Below are 23,649 nucleotides of genomic sequence, written 5' to 3' on the forward strand. Positions count from 1 at the left end.
CAAAGGAGTTGCAATGGAAAGAAAGTAAAGGGAGTTGAAGGGATGTTGACAATATCCTTCATCATGGCATTACTACAACAAAATTCAACAAAACAAAAATCAACAAAATTACAGATGACAATATTGTCACAGCATTTAAATAGGCAGCTCCCTAAACATTGGGTAAGTCATTTTCACCTCTCTGGGCCTTATTCTCTCATATGCAGTAGGGGAATGTTGGACTGAATAATCACAAAAGTCCTGTTAGAATTGAAATATATCGGGAAAGCTAGGTGGCTCAGTAGATTGAAAGCCAGGCCTAGAAACAGGAGGTCCTGGGTTCAAATATGGCCGCAGACACTTCCTAACTGTGTGATCCTGGGAAAGTCACTTAACCTATAATGCCTAGCCTTTACTGCTCTTCTGCCTTAAAATCAATACATAGTATTGATTCTTAGATGGAAGGTAAGAGTTAAAAAAAGAACTGAAATATATCAACCTATGAATATGTTTTGTGAAATTAGTTGAAAAGTCATAGACAATAAGATTATGTTGATGAATGATACCACTGTATAGATACAAATATGCAAGAAGCAGAATATCGTGGGAGAAAGAACTGGCTTTGGAGACAGGAAGACCTAAGTTCAAGATCTAAGTTTAACACATATTGGCTGTTTGATCCTGGGCAAAGCATTTGATCTCTCATTTTTTGTCTTCGTTGTCTAGTCATTTCAGTAATGCCAATTCTTTGTGACTCCATTTTGGGTTTTCTTGAAAAAGATGCTGGAGTAGTCTGTTATTTCCTTCTCCAGCTCACTTTACAGATGAGGAAACTGAGACAAACAGGATTAAGTAACTTGTCCAGCTATTAAGAATCTGAGGATGAATGCGAATGTAGATCTTCCTGATTTCAGTGCTAACACTCTATCCAGTACACCATCTAGCTGCTCCTTAACCTCTCATTGTTGTGGGCAATTCTCTAATTGTTTAAATTGCAGAGAAGGTGTCAACCTGCATGGGTAGAGGAACTTTGGTACATGAGTTTTCTGCACCAACAAAATTACATATCCAATACCCATCCCTCTTTCTTTGTAGATTACAAACATAAACTTCTCTGAGGGAGGGACTATTTCATTTTTGTCTTCATGTCCCCAGCACCAAGCAGAGCGAATATTCTCCACCTTATAGGTGTTGCATAAATTTGTTGAATTGACTTGAAATTAAGCATGTAGTAAGTAGCTAAAAGCTGAATTCTCTCAGATATGACAACAAAATAAATAACTTTCTTCATGTGTTTCTAAGTATTTGTCATCTTAGAATTATAGCATTTTTGGAGCTGTAAGAGATAATTCCAGCCATATATTACAGATGACAAAACTGGGATGCAGAGAAAGGGAAGGGAACAAGCATTTATTAAATACCAATTATGTACTGGTAAATATGATAATGTTATCTCATTTAATTTTCACAATAGCCCTGAGAAAAGGGAAGTGACTTGCTAAAGGTCACACAAATATTCTAGCAAGAATGTAGAACAATAAAAACAAAATCTATCCATTGAAAAGGAACTACACTGTGACATGAGTCATTTGTTCACCTTCCATAAGTGGCTTCATCTCCATTATGAATGGCAAAAAAACAATATCAAGTTGTTCTTGTTTTGAGAAAATCATACTCTATTTTGTATTCAGAGTTCATCAGCTCTCTCTCTCTGGAAGTGGATAGCATATTTTCATCATGAGTCCTTGGGAATTGTCTGGGATCATTAATCAGAGTAGTCAAGTCTGTCACAGTTGTTCATCATTGCAACACTGCCATTATAACAACAAAGACCTCCTGGTTCTTATCACTTCACTTTTCCTCAGTATATACAAGTCTTACCATGTTGTTTTTTTCTGAACTTCCCATCCTACTTCTTATAGAACAATAACACTCCATCTCTACAATATGCCACAACTTGATCAGTCATTCCCCAACTGATGAGCATTTCCTCTATTTCCAGTTTTTTTCCACCACAAAAAGAGTTGCTCTAAGTGTTTTTGTAATATATATAGCAGATTGGGAAATTAAGAGATTAACTTTGACAAGTAAACCCTTTCAGTTGAATAATGAGATCTTAATTCATCTCTCAAAGAGTTGAAAAGTAAGTAAAAAGTAAATGAAAAGAGAAGCCACTGAGACAATGATTTTAGACAGCTTTAAAATGATCATGGGATAAGAGAATTGAAAAGGACCTCAGTCTCTTTTACCTTTTGATTTCAGGGGCTACCCTGAGGTCTGGAAAGATGAAATGAATTACTCAAATCCACTTGTGTAGTAAATAGTAAGAGAATTAATTATATTTTACATTTTTCTGTTTCACGAGTTGTCATGATCAGTTAGTTTGGAAGTTGGATTCAGGTATTTCATTTTCCAGTATATTGTCTTTTCCAGTAGACAATGTAACCTCTTTTAATTATGTATAAAACTATAGCATCAAAAAAGATCTAGGAATCCTCCTTAAACAAAGAAGAAAAAGATTATGAGAAGGGAGGAAGAAGAAAAGAAGAGAGAATAGAGAATAGGAAGAGAGGGGAGGAACACCTGAGACAGTCAAGGCAAAGAGCCATCTGGAATTAAAAATGAAGGTAGGGAAGGGATTAGAAGGACAAGACTTTTCAAAAATGCCTTGACTCCTGTTGTAGGATTTTCTGGATCAACCTGCTTAAAGAGCAACTTTTGTCACCACTTTTCTTCACTTGGGCATGAACACTTCTAGGGTGAGGTCAGTCATGTTTGGCTTGCATTGTTTGGATATCAGTAGGTTTCTATCAGCTTGGGTACAGCTCTACAGCAGTGACACTTTTTAGTTTTTCCTAATGACAGAATCAGACTAAAGCTTAATTCTTTATGGAGAGTGGTGAAGCCTGGGGAAAAAAAATGATTATCTGTTCAGATTTAGTTTAAGTGCAAAATTTGAAGGATACCTTTGTTTTCACTAGAATATTTTCAGTTAATCCTCTTCCTGGTATGGGTGGAGTATATCTCTTGTATCAAAAGGCAATGTCAAAAGAAGTTTTCATGTTGTAAATTGAGGATTGCCCTTGTAGGTTTGTGATCTGTTCATTTATTCAATCATTAACTGAAGATTGAGCACGTACTATGTACAGGGTACTGTGCTCACAGTAAGAAGTGCCATGAAAAGCAGCACGAGGCAATGAATGCTTCCAAGAAAATAAAATTGTCAGGCAAAAATCAGCTAGAGTTGTTCTTTAAAAAAAAAATCTGCAAATGTCTCAGGGTGCGTTAACATGATTAAAGGAACAAGCTATAAGCCAAGGGCCTCATATGAGCAATTCTCAGAAGTCTATTTCAGCCTTTGATTTTTCAGATGTCTCAGTTGGGACATTTCAATATGCTTTTGATGACAGGGATTCCTATGCCAAATACACTTCCTCATCCAAAAGTACTTCCTGTTTCCTGACTTGGTAAGAAGGATACTAAGGTTGGCACTGCATTTTCAGCTTTAGGAAACATTAATTATTTCTTTTTTTGGCCAGTGAATCTTTTGCTCCTTCTGGAGACTTTTATTTTTATTTTCTTAGTAATAGCTTCCCCCTAATTTTGATTATTTTTCCTCTTTGTTATTGTTGTTTGATTATTGTTGATTATTTTCCCCCTTTCCCAACTGTAATCTACTCATACATATAAATGTATAAAGAATACAAAATTGTGAGTCAGCGGACTAGAATTCTAGTCACTGCTCAGCCATTATCCAGATATGTGGTCTTCAACATGATTTTTAGGCATTGGTTTTTTTACACCTGAAAAATGAAGTTGGATTAGATCCCAATCAGATGTCTCTATTTAACCTGCCCTTTTTTTAAAAAGATTTTTTGTACTCGGGGATTTTTTTTTCAGAAAGGAGATTATTGTGAATTATGTCCCATTTGTCTGAATGTTCAGATTTAAAGTGATTTTTAAAACTGAAAAAATCCTGTGATTTTATGAGTTTTTGCTGAGCCAGATAGTTGAAATTGGATTGGCTAAAGTATAAAACTAAAAAGTTGAGAGGTTCTGGGAGGAAATTAGTCTTTTACTCTAAGCAGGATATGAAATAGTGGTAACAATGATGATAGGTAACATTTATCTATTTTTGTTTTTATTTTTTATAATTTTATACTTCATAAAGAATGTTTCTCATGACAACTTGGGAAACTAGATAGCTACAATGAGTAATCAGTAGAATGGTGAGCAATGTTTTCATCCAAATAGAGGAAGGCTAGCGAATTACATTCTTAATTTTAAAAACCTATGATTTGGAAGATAACAGTAACTTGTAAGAGGAAAATCATTAAATTAAAATTAAAATGCAAATGTTTTAAAAGCAAATTGTGACTCCCTTCCAATTAAAAAAAATTGAAAAGCTAGAAACTGAGTCTCAGCTGACAGAATTAAAATAATTATTTTTATTGCTAGTTCAGAAAAAAGTTCCCATTAACATCATGCTGTCTGCTTTACAAAGTACTTTCCTCAGAACTTTATAAGGCAAAAAGCATAAGTAATATTATAAGTGTTCTACAAATAAGGAAACTGGGTTTCAAATAGGTCACATTTCTTGCTCCAGGTTGCAGAAGTAGTGTGGGTCAAGGCAAGCTTCCCATCTATGTCTTCGAATTCTATGAGCAGGCAGCGTTCCTTCCTTTATTCAAAGTGCCTCTCTCTCATGTACAATGTCTATGTTTTCTTTTCTCAAGACCACCAAGACTAGGCTTCAGAAAGCTCCCTCTGAATCCTTGGAAGATTGGCCTTATGGTTGGGGCTGTTGTTTTGGTTCTGGCACTTGTCATTGGTCTCCCTGTTCATTTTTTAGTATTTGGTAAGTATGAATTTATGCTCATTTTGTCAGTTTATTGCGTAGTTCTCTTCTTCTTCAAGAACATAGCAGTTCTTTTATTTCAACATTCATTTATTATCCAAATCAATATCATATCTAGGAAATAACAAGACATTATATAGACAAGTCTATATTATTAATAATAATTTCTTTTTCATTTAAATTCTATGGTTTATTTCATATTGTGATGTCTCCATGTCATGCCTCATATATTGATATTTTAATATTGATATCACCGTATAATATATCATATAATGATGCTTCCATATAATGATATTTCTTGTTGAATAGGATAGCAAGTATTATCATTCTTTTCTCTCTGGAGTGTGCTTATTAGGTTTAATGATTTAATAATTCTGATGATGTGCTTGGGATAGTCTTTATTTTTTTTAAACCCTTACCTTCTCTCTTTATAATCAATATCAGGTTTTGGTTCCTAGGCAAAAGAATGGTAAGGGCCAGGCAATGTGGGATAAGTGATTTGCTCAGGATCACACAGCGAGAAAATATATGAGGTCAGAAATGAACCAAGAACCACCTGTCTCCAGGTCTGGCTCTCAATTAATTGAGCCACCCAGTTGCTGCCATGGCATAGTCTTCTGAGATGTGTCTTTAAAGTCAGGAAGACCTGGGTTCAAGTCATTTATCTTATACACACTGGCTTTCTGATCCTAGGAAATCATATCTTTTTGTTCCTTAGGCACTTCTCTAATATCAGTGTTGACCTCCACTGGTAGAAGGAGTTTCCTCACTTAACAGTTCCCTCTAACAATAAAATCATATTTTTAGTCCCCTTCCTAAAGCTCACAATTCACCCCAACACAAATTCTGATCTGTAGAGGCAATCATTAGACTCTCCTGTTATCTACCATATTTAATGTGGCTATTCAGACTTTCATCATTCTCCCAGTGTTCCCGTATCCCAAGTCTCCAGGGGCCATCTATCCAATATGTCAGATACTTTCCCCACAGATGTAGTTGTTAAATACTGAAGATCTGAATGCTGAGCTTTCAGTGACCTTTGTAATCTTTAGACCAGTTTGCAAACTACTAATTCTAGAACTAAAATGTATATATTAGTTAAGAATAAAGGAATTTGTTGGGTGTCAGACTAATGCTTTTAATCATTGTTCCTCAGGAGAAAGGCTAGTGGACCACTGGAACTTGGGAATTTTGGTTTGTAGTGGGTTTAGCTATAAGGTATCTTCAATAAACCTGGGACAAATATGGTGTGTCTATGGTATGAAGAGGCCACCAGTTTCCCTAAGGGTTTTGAGTAAGGGGGAAAACCAGGCTAGATCAGAAAAATATAGCAGATCAAAGTTACTGAGTCAATCTGAAAGGGATTGATTCCACCAACAGTCCCTGAACCTCCAGTCTGAATGGCATGGGGAAGTCTAGTTTAAAAAGAAAAATTAAAGGAATCCATGTATGCATCTCTCACATACATTCTAATCTGTAAATAGAAAAAAAATAGCTGCATCAGTTTTCTTCATTAAAGGAATATTTACTAAATTATTTCAAATTTAAATGATATTTTTCAAATCAAAAATCACACAAGAATGATTCATTAATTATACAGGAATAATGTTTCAAACCTTCGTAGATTAGAATTAATAGGTCATTCATTATCAGTCATAATGAGAAATCATTTACTAAAAATGTAACATCCTGAAAGAGTGAGCCTGTAAGATTTCCAAATTAAATTTTCTAGTTTTCATAAACCATAAACATTATCATCAAATATCATGCATTAAGTGCCCATCAGGGATGAACGTGGACTCACTCCGCCTAAGTACGTGTACTTTCCACATTGAATTTTGGAATTTGTTTATCTGTCCATTATCCTCCAATATATTATAAACTCCAGAGTGACAATGACCATATCTTCATACCTGGTCTTCCTTGCCTTTCTTCAGGTTCTACCTAAAATCTCTTTCTTCAATAAGCCTTTCTTGATCCCCTTCAGTGCTAATATCTTTCCTCTATGATCCTTTTCACTTAAAGCTATATTTAACTTGTTTGTATATAATTGTTCATATCTTTTCTCCCTCATTGGAGCAGCTACGTGGTGCAATAGACAAGGAGCTTGAGACTGGGTTTGGGAAGACCAAAGTTCAAATCTGATCTCAAGCACTTATTGCTCGGTGACCCTGGGCAAGTCACTTAATCTTATTTCCTAAATTTTCTCTTCTGTTAAATAAGCTGAGGAAAGAAATGGCAAACCCCTCCATTATCACTACAAAGAAAACCCAAAATGGGGTTACAAAGAGTTGCACACAACTGAATAAATTAGCACACGATTTCTCCTGCAAAGGACTAGGAACCCTTTGAGAGAAAGGACTTTTTTTGTTTTTAAACCTTTACTTTCCATCTTGGAGTTAATATTGTGTATTGGTTCCAAGACAGAAGAGTGGTAAGGGTAGGCAATGGGAGGTCAAGTGACTTGCCCAGGGTCACACAGCTGGGAAGTGTCTGAGGTGAGATTTGAACCTAGAACCTCCAGTCTCTAGGCTTGGCTCTTAATCCACTGAGCTACCCAGCTACCCCTTAGAGAAAGGACTTTTGCCTTGTTTGGTTTTACTTTTCTTTTTATTCCCACTACTTAGCATAATGACTAGAATATAGTAGGTACTTTTTAGTGCTTATCAATTTGACTTATGAAAGACTTTGGGCTACAATGTTAATAGCATTAAATTTGGAGTCAAAGGCCTTTGAAGGTGAAACAGAGCATTTCATCTTTTATCCTAGAACCAATAGGGAATTGGTAAACTTTATTAAATGGAGGGAGTGATAGGGCTAGACAGGCATGGATTATAGTGGATTTGTGACAGGCAGATCAACAGGCAAGCTATTCCAGTAACCCAGGCATCAGGGAATGAGGGCCTGCACTGGGGTGGTAGCAGTTTCAGAAGAGAGAAGGAGGTACACATGGGGGATGCTACACAGCTAAAAATGACAAGATCTGACTACTGAGGGTATATGGAGAGACAGCGAGATAAAACCTAGGTTCCTAGCTTGGGTGACAATAATGTGGAAGTTCAGAAGAAGGAAAGAGAAAAAGATGGGTTCAGTTTTGGAAATACTGGTTTTAAGATGTCTACAAGACATCTAGTTCAAGATACACGAGAAGCAATTTTGGGATGCGGCACTCTAAGCTAGGAAGAAAGCAAGGGTTGGATGAGTTGACCTGAGATTCATCTACATAGAGATGGTGATTAAAACAATAGATATTGATGAGATACCAAGTGAAATAGTCTAGAAAGAGAAGAGAAAATGGCTCAGAAAAGAGCATTAGGGGATACTCACTATTTGGGTGGGGGTGATAGGGATGAAGATATAGCAAAACAGAGAAGGAGAGATCAGACAGGTAGGATGAGATCCTGAAGAGATCTGTATCACAAAAACCTAGAGAGAAGAGTTTTATGAAGAGGATGACCAACAGTAAGTACCAAAGCCTATAGAGAAGTCCAGAAGGATGAAGACTGAGAAAAAGCCATGAGACTTGGCCATTAAGAGACCACTGAGAACTACAGGGAATACAAAGATGGATTTGGCGCAGGTCCTGCTCATAAGTTTATAATCTAATAGATGAGACACAGCTATGACATAATTCAAGAAAAATGTACTAAGTACTTACTATGTGCAAGGCCTTATGCTAGGTGTTGGGAATACAAAGGATATTCTTTATTTAGAAGCTGAATTAATGAAAATAATGATAACAATTATAATTAATTATTATAAAAAGCACTAGTAGTACTTTAAGGCTTGCAAAGTGCTGTGCAAACATATACATATGTAAACTTATTTGACAATCATAACAATCCAATGAGACAGGCGATATTATCTTCATTTTATAGATCGAGAAACTGAGGCACAGAGAGATTAAGGTCATGGTATATTGGACTTTAGATCTTCAGATAATTTTAAATTTGGGCAGCTGGGTAGAGAATGGATAGAGGGGCTGGGCCTGGAGTTAGGAAGACCTGAGTTCAAATCCAATATCAGATACTAGCTGTGTGACCCTGAACAAGTCACTTAACTCTTGTCTGCCTCTGTTTCCTCATATGTAAAATGTGGATAATAATAACACCTCCCTTTCAGGGTTTTTGTAAAGATTAAATGAGATAATAATTGTCAAGTGTTTAGCATAGTTTCTGGTATACAGTAAATGCTACATAAATGTTAGTTAAGAGGGAGGAGAAGGAGGAGGAAGAGGAAGAAGGAGAAAAAGAAGAGGAAGAAGAAAAATAGTAGTTAGAAGTACATAAATACATGACAATTTCCTCAATTATCCTTCTACTTCATATATTTCTTCTTATTCTCAAAAACAAGTTCCCTCTGGTCTTGCTTTCCCTTCCAGATCAGAAGCCACATTACTATCAAACCTCTTTCAGGATACCTGGAGTGGAATATAATAATGAATTGGAGGCATCACATTCTGAATCTGGGAACCTCCTGAAAACAAGGATCACCAACTGGGTAAGCTGGACTGATGCTGATCTTCTTCTGCAAGCATCAATACATACCCAAGAATGGTATTAGAAAGAATTCTAGTGGAGGGAGAGGTTAGTTGTGGTTAAATCTGTCTGAGACAGTTACAAAAGGGCAACTAAAGGGGAACATTATATCTGCTAGAGAAGACAGCAGTCAAAAGAAAAACAATTTATGCAAGTTCATAATAACAGCAACTAGTATAGTCATCTGAAGATAATTATATTGAATCTTCAACAAAAGTCATCACTACCATTTATAGAGAGAACATTAATTTTAGACCATTACCTTATAGGACATGCCACAATCATTAAAACTGAATACATAATTTAAATATTAAAAGTCATACCATAAAATATTAGAACAGAATCAAACCAGGTTCCTTTCATGCATAAAAGTAGGAGTGGGATGAAATTTTAATCAAACAGGAATATAAGCAACCACAAAAGAGATAGATAATTTTAATTATATCAAACTTAAAAGAGTTTACAGGAACATATGATGAGACCAGGATAAGAAATATGAAGATGAATAAAAAGAAAAATTTTTTTACCAAATATCTTTGAAAGGCAACAGAAGAAATACAACATGTTCCAAAAGTCTTAGTTCAGGTTTAAGCTGTTGCAACTGAATAGTTTCACGCTATTAGCATTTAAACCAAATTAAGGCTTTTGGTGCATATTGTATAAAATCAAAATCCACTTCCCAGTACTTAAGTGCTCAAAGTATGTAAACAAACTGTTCTCAAAATAGTTACAAACTATTAACAATCATATAAAAGAATGCTCCAGATCACTCATAATTAAAGTTTCAATTCAAAACAACTAAGAGCTTTCACTTCATACTCAAGGAGTTAAGATAACAAAAGATTAGACTAGATCAGTGATGGGCAAACTATGGCCCTGCGGGCCAGGTGCCACCCCCTGAAATGTTCTATCCAGCCGTGTGACATTATTTCTAATCTGACAAATATGAGTAGGATACAATACAATGAAACTTCAAAAGATTTGCCTTAGAAACAGACTGACAGATGAGCATTTCCTTTCCTTTGGCCCCCCTCTTTTAGTTTGCCCATCATTGGACTAGATAATGCTAAAGGAGTGTATGGAAAGAAGGACATTAACGCATCTTTGGTGGAGTTATGGATTAGCTAAACCTTTGGGAAAAGCAATTTGGAATCATGCTAAGAGAATGATTAAAAAAACTCCATATTTCTGGGCCCAAGAAAGTCTGTTGCTAGGTATATGATATAATGGAAGGAGATCAATGACGAAAATAAAGATTCTAAAAGCAACAAAAAATTATAGCAATTCTTTTCATAGTAGCAAAGAAATGGAAATTAAATAAGTATCCTAGAAACCTAATGTTTGGGTAATGATTGGACAAGCTGTGGCACATGATTGTGAGAGAAAATTAATTACTATGATTATAATAAATATAGAAATATATGGACAGACACATAAGCTGCCGTGAAGTGAAGGAAGCAGAATCAGAAGGAAAAAAAGGAGTTCACACAATAATTATAACATTGTTAATAGAAGGAATAACTAGAAACAAAACAATTGAAATAATATATGAAATTATAAGTATACCTTGAAATTTAACAAAAAGGCAAATAGAGGCAATTCTCCACACCCAGGTAACCATTTATTAATAGAGTATCAAATTTATTAATAAAGGATGGATCTATTTCACTACTTCCGGCCAGAATTATAGATGCAACTCATTTTTATCAGCATAGAACAAAGAACAGAACAGAAATCATATAATTGGTCAGCATCACAAGAATGAGGATATATGATTAGTTACCTTTAAAAAAGTGAGCATCGCATACACATGGGGAAGAATATTCCCTTTCTCTAACTCTAAGGAATGCTTTTGTGAATGTTATGGGTCCTAGATGCCAGCTGAGGTCACCAATAAAGACGTAGTAGGCTTGTAGCTTCACCAGTTCCTGGGGGATTTGGTAAGACCATCTTTTTAATGACTAACTATGGGATAAGGTCAGCAGGTTTATCTTTTAAGAATAACATACGAACCTTGCAGGAAGTGCTGAGATAATGTTTTATGATAGTGAGAACAGAGTTTTTCTTTAAGAGTGATTGTGGGAAAAGTATACATCTTTGGCATCTAATTTCAGAAGGAATAGGCAGGCTTTGAACTCGTGAGCTTCTTCACTCCAATACAGAGAAGAGACTTAAGTTTGTTACACAAAATACCAAATATGGTTAGAGAATAAAATCATTCAGAATGTAAAAATATAAAATGCACAAACAATGGCTGATTTTGCCATCAGCTTGGCCCAAAAGTCAATCAGTGAACAAGAATTTGTAAAATTCTTACAGTTTTAGCACTGTGCTAATGAAAGATCTTCTTTGCAGAGGCAGAGGGGGTAATAAGTATAGAATAGCAGATATATTGTCAGATTTTTGTGATGTGTTGGTTAGTTTTACTGGATTTTATTTCCTCTCATTTTCTTACTTTTTCTTATATTGATTATCATTGGAGGGGAGAGATACATGGAGAAGTTTAGATGATCTAAAAATGAAAAAATGCTCATACAATTTATTAAAAAAAACACCAAAGAATGAACTTCATTACATATTCTTGGTCCACTACACAAGACAATGTTTTTCCTTTCATATCAGCATATGCACCTAGTTTGCTTTTAATAATATATAGAAAGAGTAAAATCAGTGAAGCCAAAAGCCATTGTTGAATGCAATGAACAGCACTGTAATACGGCACACATTAAGCCCTGAAAAAAAAGCATATATAATAACTAACAAAGAAAGTCAGTGAATAGCTGAATCATATCTTTAAGAAGACCCTCAAGGGAAAATGAGCAGACAGTGAAGAGAGTTGGGGATAGAATAAATCATTTCAAAAACATGTTTAGGGGGCAGTTAGGTAGCTCAGTAGATGGAGAGCCAGGCCTAGATGGGAAGTCCTGGGTTCAAATCTTGATTCAGATATTTCCTAGCCCTTACTGCTCTTCTGCCTTGGAATCAATATATAGTATTGATTTCCAGATAGAAAGTAAGAGTTTAAAAAAGGGGGGCAGGCAGCTGGGTGGTTCAGTGGACTGAGAGCTAGGTCTAGAGATGGGAACTCCTGGGTTCAAATCTGTACTCAGACACTTCCTAGTTGTGTGACCCTGGGCAAGTCACTTAACCTTCATTGTCTAGCTCTTACCACTTTTCTGTCTTGGAACCAATACACCATATTGAGTCTAGGACAGAAGGTGAAAGTTTTAATATATATGCTAGAAAAATATGATTAATTATGGGACTACAAATATCAGGAGTGGGGTGGGATATATGTCAGTGCCAAAGGGATAATCACAGTGGTCCTTCCCATTTGGGAGAAAATCAGAATAAGAATCACTGGCTTGTTATGCATGCCATAAGATTAGCACAGCACAGTCATAACAGCCCAGATTCTATGTTAATTCAGAAACTTTTTTTTAAAACCCTTACCTTCTGTCTTGGAGTCAATCCCATGTATTGGCTCCAAGGCAGAAGAGTGGTAAGGGCTAGGCAATGGGGGTTAAGTGACTTGCTCAGGGTCACACAGCTGGGAAGTGTCTGAGGCCAGATTTGAACTGAGGACCTCCCATCTCTAGGTCTGGCTCTCAATCCACTGAGCTACCCAGCTGCCCCAAATTCAAAACTTTTAGGGCACCAAAGATGCCCTCTGCCCAAGTTGAGGAGCAAAGTTAGGAATAGTCTGAATACAAGGTGAATTCTATATTATTATATAAGCATTTTAATTAGTTCCATAGGTCACAAAGCATAACAAAACATCTATTTCCTTCTTAGAGTCCCCTATATATTCTATAGATAGAAAACACAAAGAAAAAAACAAAAAGCAAAATGAACCCAAATTGGAGATAAAAAACAAAAGGTGTCTGTAAATCATAAACTGAAATTATTCATACCCTAAGGCTGACCTTCTAGATATCCTTTACTTTACCAGATTACCTCTAAACTAGAATTAGTTGCCCTATCTGATGGCATCCATGACCATAGAACCAACCTGAGGTAGAAAGAAATCAATACAAGTAAAACCTTGTAGATAGCACTGTGAGAAGCACTGCGGAAGACACAAAACACCACATCGTACGTACGTAGTCTGTGATATGATTTTGTATCCTGAGAGTTTACAACACAAATGGGGAGAGATAAGACAACTACAAGTGAAATAGTAACAACGTAATGTATAGTATGATTTCTTTAAATGTCAAATGAATTGTAGTTATTAAGTGAAATAGAACTTTAGAAGAGGCAGTGAAGTCATTCTAGGCTGGAACAGTCAGGGCTGAAGCCTCTGTGAAGGAGATGTGACTTGAGACAGATCCTGAAAGGAGGGTGCAGAGGAAGGTGGAGCGAGAGTAAAAGTATGCAAGAATAAAAGGACAGAGAGAAGTTACTATATAAATGGCTCCACTCTTAATTAGTTGATCATTTTAGGCAAATTGTTTAAGTTTCTCCAAGCCTCAGCTTCCTCTCTATAAAATTGGAGGATTTATACTAGATCCCTGAGATACTTTCCAGATTTAAAATTATCCTAGGGATGGGGACAGAAGGACAAAATGGTGAAGGTAGAGAAAAATGTCAATGACAGGACCTCAGGGAACCAGGAAATCCAGCAATCCTTTGATGTTGTGAGAATTAGTTGCAGATGATAAAGACAAAACTTAATTAATAGGGAATTAATGATACCACTTCTGGATCTTTTCATCTCCTCCCTTTCCCTTCTGCCACCCACTTTGTGGCTTAATCTTTCTTTATTCTAAAAATATATTGAGCCATAGATTCACTTAAGGTTTGGCACATGATCAGTCAATTCCCCCACATCTAGTTTGACAGGTAAGTGATGATAGAGAATCAAGAGGGTAAGACCATATATTTCGAAAACCAGCTGTGGTTTGGGGAATAACAATTTACACTACGAGTTTAGCCTACAATGGGATTACTCCACAGGGGCAGTGTGTAAGAACACAAGTGGGTTTTGTAGTTTTGTTCTATTTATTCTTTTCTACTTAGCTCTCCATTTGTATTTTTCTTTTCCTGAAAGTGTTAAATGTATATACGCCTCAGTTAATATAAATAACAAACAACTAGGCAATCTCATTTTACCTTTGGAAAGAGACGGTCAAATTAGATCAAGAATTCCAGCCTAAAATGATACATACATTGTTTTGACAACCAGATGGTCCATGATCTTAAGGTTATATGATAATGGTTGAAGAAAAGGGCGCAAAATTATTCAAAATGATCCTTCAGTGAGAATGCCCTCCCTCAAAGACCCTAACTTTTAAATCTGCATTGTTCTATACTGTATATTATTATGTTATATATATTGTATATGTACTATATATATATAAAATGTATATACAGTACCAACACTAGGCTAAACCAAATGCTATCACTTATCTGTAACTACTGGTCAAGTTTGCTGTATATTCGCTCCATCTCACCTTATATGAGGTTGATCTTGGTACAAGCAGAATAGTTAGTGCTTAGTATACAAAGACTTTTCTGAAGGCAATTATAAATAAATACTGACATAAGCATTAAAAATTGTAATACCATCCTATTCAAGTCCTTTTTATCTCAGAGGCAGGTTGAGGTAACTGGCTATTCTTCAGAGTATCATCTTTAATTTTGCTAATATTTCCTTTTCTTTTCTCAGGTAGATAATATATTTCGAAAATCCAATTTAAACCGACAATATGTCAAATCTCACGTCACCAAATTCAGGTAATCACAAATAATCACTTTGTAAATTGAAATTGGAAAATTTGAATGTTTTAGTTTCTCTTTAATCATATATTTATAAGAAGGATGAAAATGGCGATTACAATTTTAAATGCACCAAGAGAATAAGTAATTTAATAATATCACAGTTAAATTATTCCCAAGTATATGTTGGAAAAAGAAGTGTCAAACCACTCCAGTTGGATCTTTGCCAAGAAAACCCCACAGACAGATCTATGGAGTCATGAAGAGTCAGATGTGACTGAACTGCTAAACATCAAAAACAAAACATATTTACCAAAAAAAATTCAGAATTAGGAAACATGGGAAGTGTAAAAAGCATGACCTTGCTTTTTAAGTTATTTTTGAAGGGCCGGTTAAGTTTTCTTGTAATTAATCAGAATGCCCCATCTGCCAGTAGTCATGAAACTTTGTCCCACAATAGATATACTTATGTAGTTATTATGGATATTGAAGGCTTAAGTTATTCATGACATTGATTGAGATAACAATAATTTTTTTCTTCAGAAAAAAGAAAAAAATCTAAAATTTCCCAAGACTTTAAGGGAACTCTGCTCCCTCAGTATGACTAATGCCTTAAAAATACAAAAACACTAGGTAGTACATCTTTTTTCTCTGAGAGGGCAAAAAAGTAACTAAACATAATTCTAATCAGAGTCATAAGCTATGTTTTTTTTTTGAGAATGTAACTCATGATAAATAAAATAATTAAGGAAACTATCATGCTTTGCATTACTTAACCTATTTTGCTTTTATTAATTTCCAGGCCAAGCACTAATGGTCTGAAAGCTGATATATTGCTTAAATTTCAATTTGCTTCTGCTGACAATGAAAATAAAATAAAAAATACGGCTGAGAACATTTTGAATCAGAACCTAAAAGATGGCACAGATTTCTTGGAATTAGATGATTCATCACCTTATCTTGGAGGCAAGGAGTATTTTCTTTTATCTCAATCTTCTAGGCCTCTTGATTTTCCTCATTAACCCATATATTTCTTTTCTAGCACAATTTTATTTCTGTTTTCTCACAAAATGCGTTTTAACAATTAATTTATTTTATGCTTTCGATCTGTTATCTACTGGAATGTGAATTAGACCCCTCGCAATGTGTACAGACAATTTTATGTTCCTCAGTTACTTTGGAAGTGATTACATTTATTTAAGCATCTCTTTAGCACTATTACAAATATCACCACAGAAGGAAATCCATTTCGACTTCAAGTCCACCCTTACCTTCAAGGTATGATCCTATTCCCTAAATAAAGTCTTCTCAGACCCCAGTCCCAGGTACCTTTCTTACCTCACAAGTGAAAGCACTTTCTCCCTTTTCATATTTTCCTAGCTTATTTTTCTCTGGATCTTCCCTTTGCTCTGATACAAAACCACGTTGAGCATGTATGTGTTTATACATCCTATCACCTAAAGTAGACTGTAGACTTCATGAGGGTTGGGAGTACATTGTTTTTCATCTTTGAATGCCCAGAATTCCTAGCATGCTGGCTTGCACATAAGAGGATGGTTGGACTGTAGATTTAGAGCTGAAAGGGACCTCAGCTATCATCTAGTCCAAATTAAGATGTTTTGAAGCCAAGTTGGTATTTATACCAAGGAAAATAGCAAAAGTGGTTTAATGAGTTTTGATGATTGTCTAGACTTAAAAAAGTGATTGATAAATAAATAATAAATTAAAATAAAGACAAAGAAAATGTTAATATTACAGATTAAACTTAAAAGTATATTGTGCATTCTTTTTGCTGGGGAGAGCTGGTTGTTGAATATTTTGGCAGTATGCTAATGTCCAATCCTCTCTTTTTACAAATTAAAAAAAATCAAAGCCCAGAGAAGTGAAAGCACTCAGGTAGAGGAAGAGGAATGTTTAAATCCAAGACCTCTTTCTCTAAAGTCAGTTTGCCCTCATAAAAAAATTTAATAAATGTTTGTCTAGTTTTTGTATAAGGAAATAAAAAGTAGAAAGAGTGTAGAATTTTGATCAGAGGCCATGAGTTTTAATTCTACCACATGTGTAAACTTAGTAAAATCATTTTGTTTCTCTAAACTTCAGTTTCCTCATATGTAAAATTAAGGGATTGGACTAATTAACCTATTTATTCCTTTCCAGTTCTTTTTTTTTAACCCTTACCTTCCCTCTTGGAGCCAATGGCTCCAAGACAGAAGAGTGTTAAGGGTAGGCAATGGGGGTCAAGTGACATGCCCAGGGTCACACAGCTGGGAAGTGTCTGAGGCCAGATTTGAACCTAGGACCTCTCATCTTTAGGCCTGGCTCTCAATCCACTGAGCTACCCAGCTGCCCTCTAAGTGTCCTTTCCAGTTCTAAATGTCTGATTTAGCATAATTTTGATAGCAAAGTTTGATTAGCAGCATAATTTTCTTTTTGGACCAAATCTGTGATCTCTAGTAAGAGTAAGTAATATTTTATAAAGAAACTACTTTTACCAATACAGATTGCCATCTACTCTGTAATGTATAATATGAGAAGACTTCTGAGGCATTGAGAGCTTCTGTCAGTTGCCAATGTCTCAGAGTCACTATGTATTAGAAGCGTACCTGGAACCTTGGTAATTCTGGATCTGAAGCTTTCTCAAAACAACTAATGCTTCTCTAAAACATTGAAACACATTACATATATGATATAAAAATTTCTTCCCTGTGATACAATACTTTCATAAAATCAAGAGCTACTTAGGAAAATGGACTGTGCCAATAAACAAAATAAATATCTCTTCTTTCTTCTTTGCTGCCAATTTACCCACCTACTACTGCCTCTGGCATTCATCCTCCTCCTCTGCTTTCTTCCCATCTCACACGACTTCTCTTTCATACAATCCAGATTTGAGCCATAATAAGTGGGGTAGAAGTTGGTAGTTGGGGCATAGATTGAATCACAGAAATCGTTAAGGGCTACAACTATGTTATGGTAGATTTGTTCCTCCCAGACAGGACAGAGGTGGCCAGTGGGGCCACCGTCAAGAAAAGTAGGGTACCTCTGCCTAAGAACATAGCGAGGCACCTTATCAGCTGCACTGGCATAAATAGTTCACAAATGTTTGGTGTATGATGTTAAAGATGGCTCATTAAATTCCAAGATTGTTATCACCACCCCCCTCCAAATTAACTTTGAAGTTGCCATATTTTCTGAGAACATTTAACACACAAGTTGGCAAATAGAGAAATCTCATTGTAGAACTATCAAAATATTTTCCATGCCCAGTAATTCTTTTCTTATTACTTATTCCTCAAAAGACTTCTGGGAAATAATACACATATTAAAATGTAACTTTCAAAGAGGAGGAGAGAAACTGAGTCATATACTGGTTGAGATCAGATAGTGAGAAAATTATGCCAAGATCAGAAGTTGAAAGTACTTCTGTGCTCTGCTCTTTTTTTCAGTAATATTAACCCTATAATGGAAAATAAAACAGAATCTGAGAGCACCCCAAGTTCTAGACAACCAAAACTTGTGTCCCTATTTAAATTCCTTTGTTTTAAAATAATTAAATTCATTATTTACTTTTGACATTTTTTGAGTTCTAAATTCTCTAGTTCCCTCCAATCTCTAGCTTTCAATCTATACTCCACTCAAATCTATGTCAATTATACAAGTGAAATCATGCAAAATATATTTTCATATTACCCATATCACAAAAAAGCAAGAAAAATTAAAGTGAAAAAAGTACCCTTCAATTAGCACTCAGTTAAGCAGTTCTCTCACAGATGGTGAGTAATATCTTTTATGATGAGACTTTTGCAGTTGTCGGGGATTGTTGTACTGAGCAGAGCAACTAAGTCTTTTAGAGTTTATCATTACATGCTACAATATACAATGGTACTCTTTATCTGCTTACTTCACTTGGCATCAATTCACACATGCCTTGCCAGGTTTTTCTGAAACCATTCTGCTAATCATTTCTTATAATACAGTAGTATTCCGTTACAATCATATATCACAACTTGTTCAGCCATTCCCCAAATGATATGTATCTCTTCAATTTCTAAATTTTTGCCACCACAAATAAAGTCATTATAATATATAAAACGTTATATATATATTATATACATTATATATTATTTACAAAATATATGTTATATATAATGTTCTTTTCCTTTTCCTTTGTTCTCTCTGGTATACAGACTTAATAGTAATATTGCTGGAACAAAGAGTATGTATCATTTTATAGTTATTTGCATGTAGTTCTAAAGGGTTCTCCAGAATAGTTGGGTCAATTCACTACTCCACCAACAGTTCATAATTGTACCTATTTCCCCTTATCCCCTCCAACATTTGCCATTTCGGATAGGTATAAGGGGATATCTCAGATTGATTTAATTCTTATTTTTCTAATCAATAATGATTGAGAGCATTTTTCTTATGACTAATGAAAGCATTGATTCCTTCTTTTGAAAACCGTATGTTCCAATTCTTTGACTATCAAATAGTAAATGGCTTATTTTCATAAATTTGACTTAGTTCCCTATGTGTTTGAGAAATGAGGCTTTTATCAAAGCAAGTTCTGTAATTTTTTATTTCATTATCTATGATACTGTTTATCAAACTATATTTTCTCTGATTATCTCTTTTGCTTATGATTTTTATTTTTACTTAGTTTGAGATGGTGATTGCTACCATGCCATTTTTTATTTCAGCTAAAGTTCAATAGATTTTATTCTAGTCTTTATTTTCACTGTGTATATATCTTTTTTGCTTAAAGAATGTCTCCTGTAAACAATGCATTGTTTGATTCTAGTTTCTAATTCATTCTGGAATTTGCTTTCATTTTATGGATGAATTAATCCATTTACATTCAAAGCTATGATTACAATTTTCTTCCATACTATTTTCTTCTGTTTATTTTTCTCACTCTTTTTATTCAGTCCTTCTTCAAAATCTGCTTTGCTTCAAGACAACTGCCTCCTTTAATACACCCCTGCCTTTTATCACTCCTTTCTTTGTTTATCCCCTTCACTTTGTGCTTATCCATTAGGTATGATAGATTTCTCTACTTACCTAAATGTGCATATATATTCTTTCCTCTTTGGACAAATTCTAATGAGTGTTGAGATTCAAGCATTTCCTGTTCCACCTCCATTTTTCTACTCCTAGGTAAAAGCTATTCCTTGTAAATCTCTTTTCTGTGAGATAATTTTCTCTACTCTTCTCCCTTCTACCCATGCATTCCTCTCCCTCTTCTCCCCTTTTCGAAAATCATCCCAACATAAATTCACATTTATGTTCTCTGTCTATGTAGACTTCTTCTAAGTGTTCTAATAATGATGAAGTTCTTAGGAATCACACGGATCATCTTCCCATATAATAATGTAAACAATTTGACTGTACTGAGTATATTATGATTACTCTTTCTTATTTACCTCTTGAGTTTTGTGTTTAAAAGACAATTTTTTATTCAGCCCTTGTCTTTTCATTAATGCTTGAAAGTTCTCAGTTTCATTAAATATCCATTTTTTCTTCTGAAGGTTTCTACTCAGTATTTCTGGGTATAATATCTTGGTTGTAATCCTAGCACCTTTTGTCTTCCAGAATATCACATTCTAATCCTTCTTCTCTTCTGATGTGAAAGTTACTAAATCTTTTGTGATCCTGACCATGGAGAACATATTTAATCATTTCTTTCTGGATGCTTACAATAGTTTTTCCTCAACTTGGATGCTCTGGAATTTCCTACTACATTCCTGGCAATTTTCATTTTAGGATCTTTTTACAGAAGATGATTTATGGTTTCTTTTATTTCAATTTTAAACTGTGGATCTAACACATTGGGGCAATTTTTCCTTATAATTTCTTGATATGTGATGTTGAGGCTCTTTTATCATAGCTTTTGCTTTGTAAGCTACTTCAAAACCTTTTGTAAGTCAATATTTTAATTATGATCATTATAATTCAATACTGGTAATCCCAAATTAATTCTTCCCCTTTGTTTTGTTTGAAAAATAGATAAATGGGAGTAGGGGGAAAGATTTTTACTTAGAAACCAGTATTAAGTCAATTATTAAAAATTAAATGTTTACTATGATCCCAACTATGCTAAGTGTTAGAAACACAAAAATTAAAGAATTTTTGTTCTCAAGCAACTTACATTCTATCAAAGGAGACAAATAAATACATATTATACACACACACACACACACACACACACATATATATATATACATTTACAAATGTATATATATATATACATGTACATGTGCATATACTTACACATATATTTATATAATTTATCTGTATCTATCTATATCTATCCAGAGAGAGACAGAGACAGAGACAGAAACAGAGACCGAGACAGACAGAGATAGAGATAGAGAGACAGAGACAGACTGAGACAGAGAGAACCTAATATGTGAAACATATTTAGATTTGTCCTTCCTAGAAGACTGGAGAAAGTATAAGCAAATGTTCTCCAATCCAACATCTAAGACTTTAGGATACTGTTTTTTTTATCTATGCATAACTGAGGGGCTGATATTGTGTGTTGAGAAGGGGTTTTCAAATATAATTGGCCTTGGGGAAAGAACTTCTAGGATGAGTTTTGAAAGAAATTAGTGATGAAAAAAGCAGAGGCAAGATGGGAATGCATTCTAGACATGAGGAAAACCAATATAAAGGCAAAAATGACAGAAGATGAAACATTTTATGTGAGGATGAGCAAGAAAGTCAGTGGGGGTTATGGGAATGGACAGAAAGTAACATATAATAGAAATGTTGGGAAGGTAGAAATGACAAGATGTGGCTAGCAATTGTTTATGTGGAATGACTGAAAAGAAAGAGTTGAGGACATCTTTTGAGTTGTGATCCTGGGTGATTAAAAGGACAAAGGGGATAGAAAAAAAAGTGCTGAAAATGGGAAGGGGATTATGTAGAGGAGAGTTTTTACTTAGAAACCAGCATTTAAAACAATGTGAGTCAGGGTTTCAGGAAGTACTATTGCAGAAACATGAACTATATTTTTTAAAATTCTTGACATTAATTTTAAGGGGAGGAGGCATGCTGTCATAGTAATAACATGACAGCAGTCATTTCAACTCTTATTGGGAGTTTCTGTACCTGGGAATTCCTTATATTAGCAAAATCATAGGACTAGTCCTTTTCCTTATCCCAAAGTATATGGCTTTATAAGGTTTACTTATGAAAGGGATTTACTTATAATAACTCCATGAAGTACTTTGTGGGCAATCTTCTTATCTCCATTTTTCACATAAGGAAATTGAAGCTCAGAAAAATTAAATGAATAAATCAAGTTTTAGTGGTTTATGGCAGAGCTAGGCCGTGAACCCAAGAATGGTAACTCAGAGACTATTCATCTCCCTCCTTCTTCTTAATGCATTATTTTAAACAGCGAAAAACATATTATAATCCTGCTTCTCCAACTGACATGTGTGGTCTTGGTTACATTTCTCCTTAACTGTTCTGTGTTTTGGTTTCTCCACATTCCAAATGGAGATAATAACACCTGCTCTAGATAGCCTGTAGGGTAATGAGTGGTAAATGTAGACTGGCATACGGTTTGAAATTGCTTTGAAAAGCTTAAAGCACTCTACCAGCACTTGAGGCAGCTGGGTGCTGTAGAGGATAACTGGGCTTTGAGTAGGAAAGATTGTTTTCAAATCTTGCCTCATTTCTTTACTAGTTGTGTGACTCTGGGTAAGGCATTTAACATCTCAGTCTCAGTTTCCTCATTTGTAAAATGGGAATAATTATAGGAACCACATTATAAAATTGTTTTGTGGATTAAATATAATAATATATGGAGAACACTTTGAAAACTTTACTATGATAAATATTATTATTATATTGTATGTTATGATGAATAATTATATTTATTATTATAAATATTTAATCAGATAAGGATTGATTAAGCTCCTACTATGTTCCAGGCACTTTCTCAAGTCCTGAGAATAAAAAAGAGAAAAACAAGAAGATGGTGAGAGCCCTGAGGGCTCATTTTTCCCCCTTCTTTCTTTGTCATCCCAGGGCTTAGCACTGTTCCTGGCACATGGTAGATGCTCATTAAATACTTGTTGTCGATGTTTCTACCAGTTCTAAAAATTCATGCTATGTAGCTGTACTACTTGAAAGTATTAATGCAATCATAGTTGTGTCCTTACTGAACAAATATCTTACTCTACCTTTCTGTTTCAGCTATAAATGTAATACAAGCGGAGCACCTTATAAACAGTGGTAAGTCCAATATCATTAACACAGGACTCACAACATAATTATGAAAATTTTGACAAATGGTTTTAGCTTGTCCTTATTTGCATATTTCCCTCAAAAATGGGAATTTGGGCGCGTTTCCCCTAAAACATCAGAAATGATGACATTATACAATTTTCACTGGGGTGAGATGAGGAGAGTTTTTCTCCTAGAATTTACTTTTGTAATTCTCATGATTGCTGTAGTTCATTTTTTTTCTTCTTAAGTTCTCTCCAATACATAAAAGCCAAACAAACAAACAAAAAGCTTCTTTCCTCCACAAAATGCTCC

At 34.9% G+C, this 23,649-nt stretch overlaps 1 protein-coding gene across 1 annotated transcript in view; it reads left to right on the plus strand.

Moving 5' to 3' along the window:
• Positions 1-23,649, plus strand: part of LOC123252381 (transmembrane protease serine 11G-like) — a 47,505-nt gene that overhangs the window by 14,434 nt on the left and 9,422 nt on the right. Inside the window, exons 3-7 of the mRNA XM_044681718.1 lie at positions 4,716-4,837; positions 9,219-9,337; positions 15,047-15,114; positions 15,899-16,062; positions 23,305-23,343. Of these exons, the coding sequence (XP_044537653.1) occupies positions 4,716-4,837; positions 9,219-9,337; positions 15,047-15,114; positions 15,899-16,062; positions 23,305-23,343 (512 nt within the window). The remainder of the gene's footprint in view (positions 1-4,715; positions 4,838-9,218; positions 9,338-15,046; positions 15,115-15,898; positions 16,063-23,304; positions 23,344-23,649) is intronic.

Source organism: Gracilinanus agilis, chromosome 6, assembly GCF_016433145.1.
Source record: "Gracilinanus agilis isolate LMUSP501 chromosome 6, AgileGrace, whole genome shotgun sequence".
NCBI lineage: Eukaryota > Metazoa > Chordata > Mammalia > Didelphimorphia > Didelphidae > Gracilinanus > Gracilinanus agilis.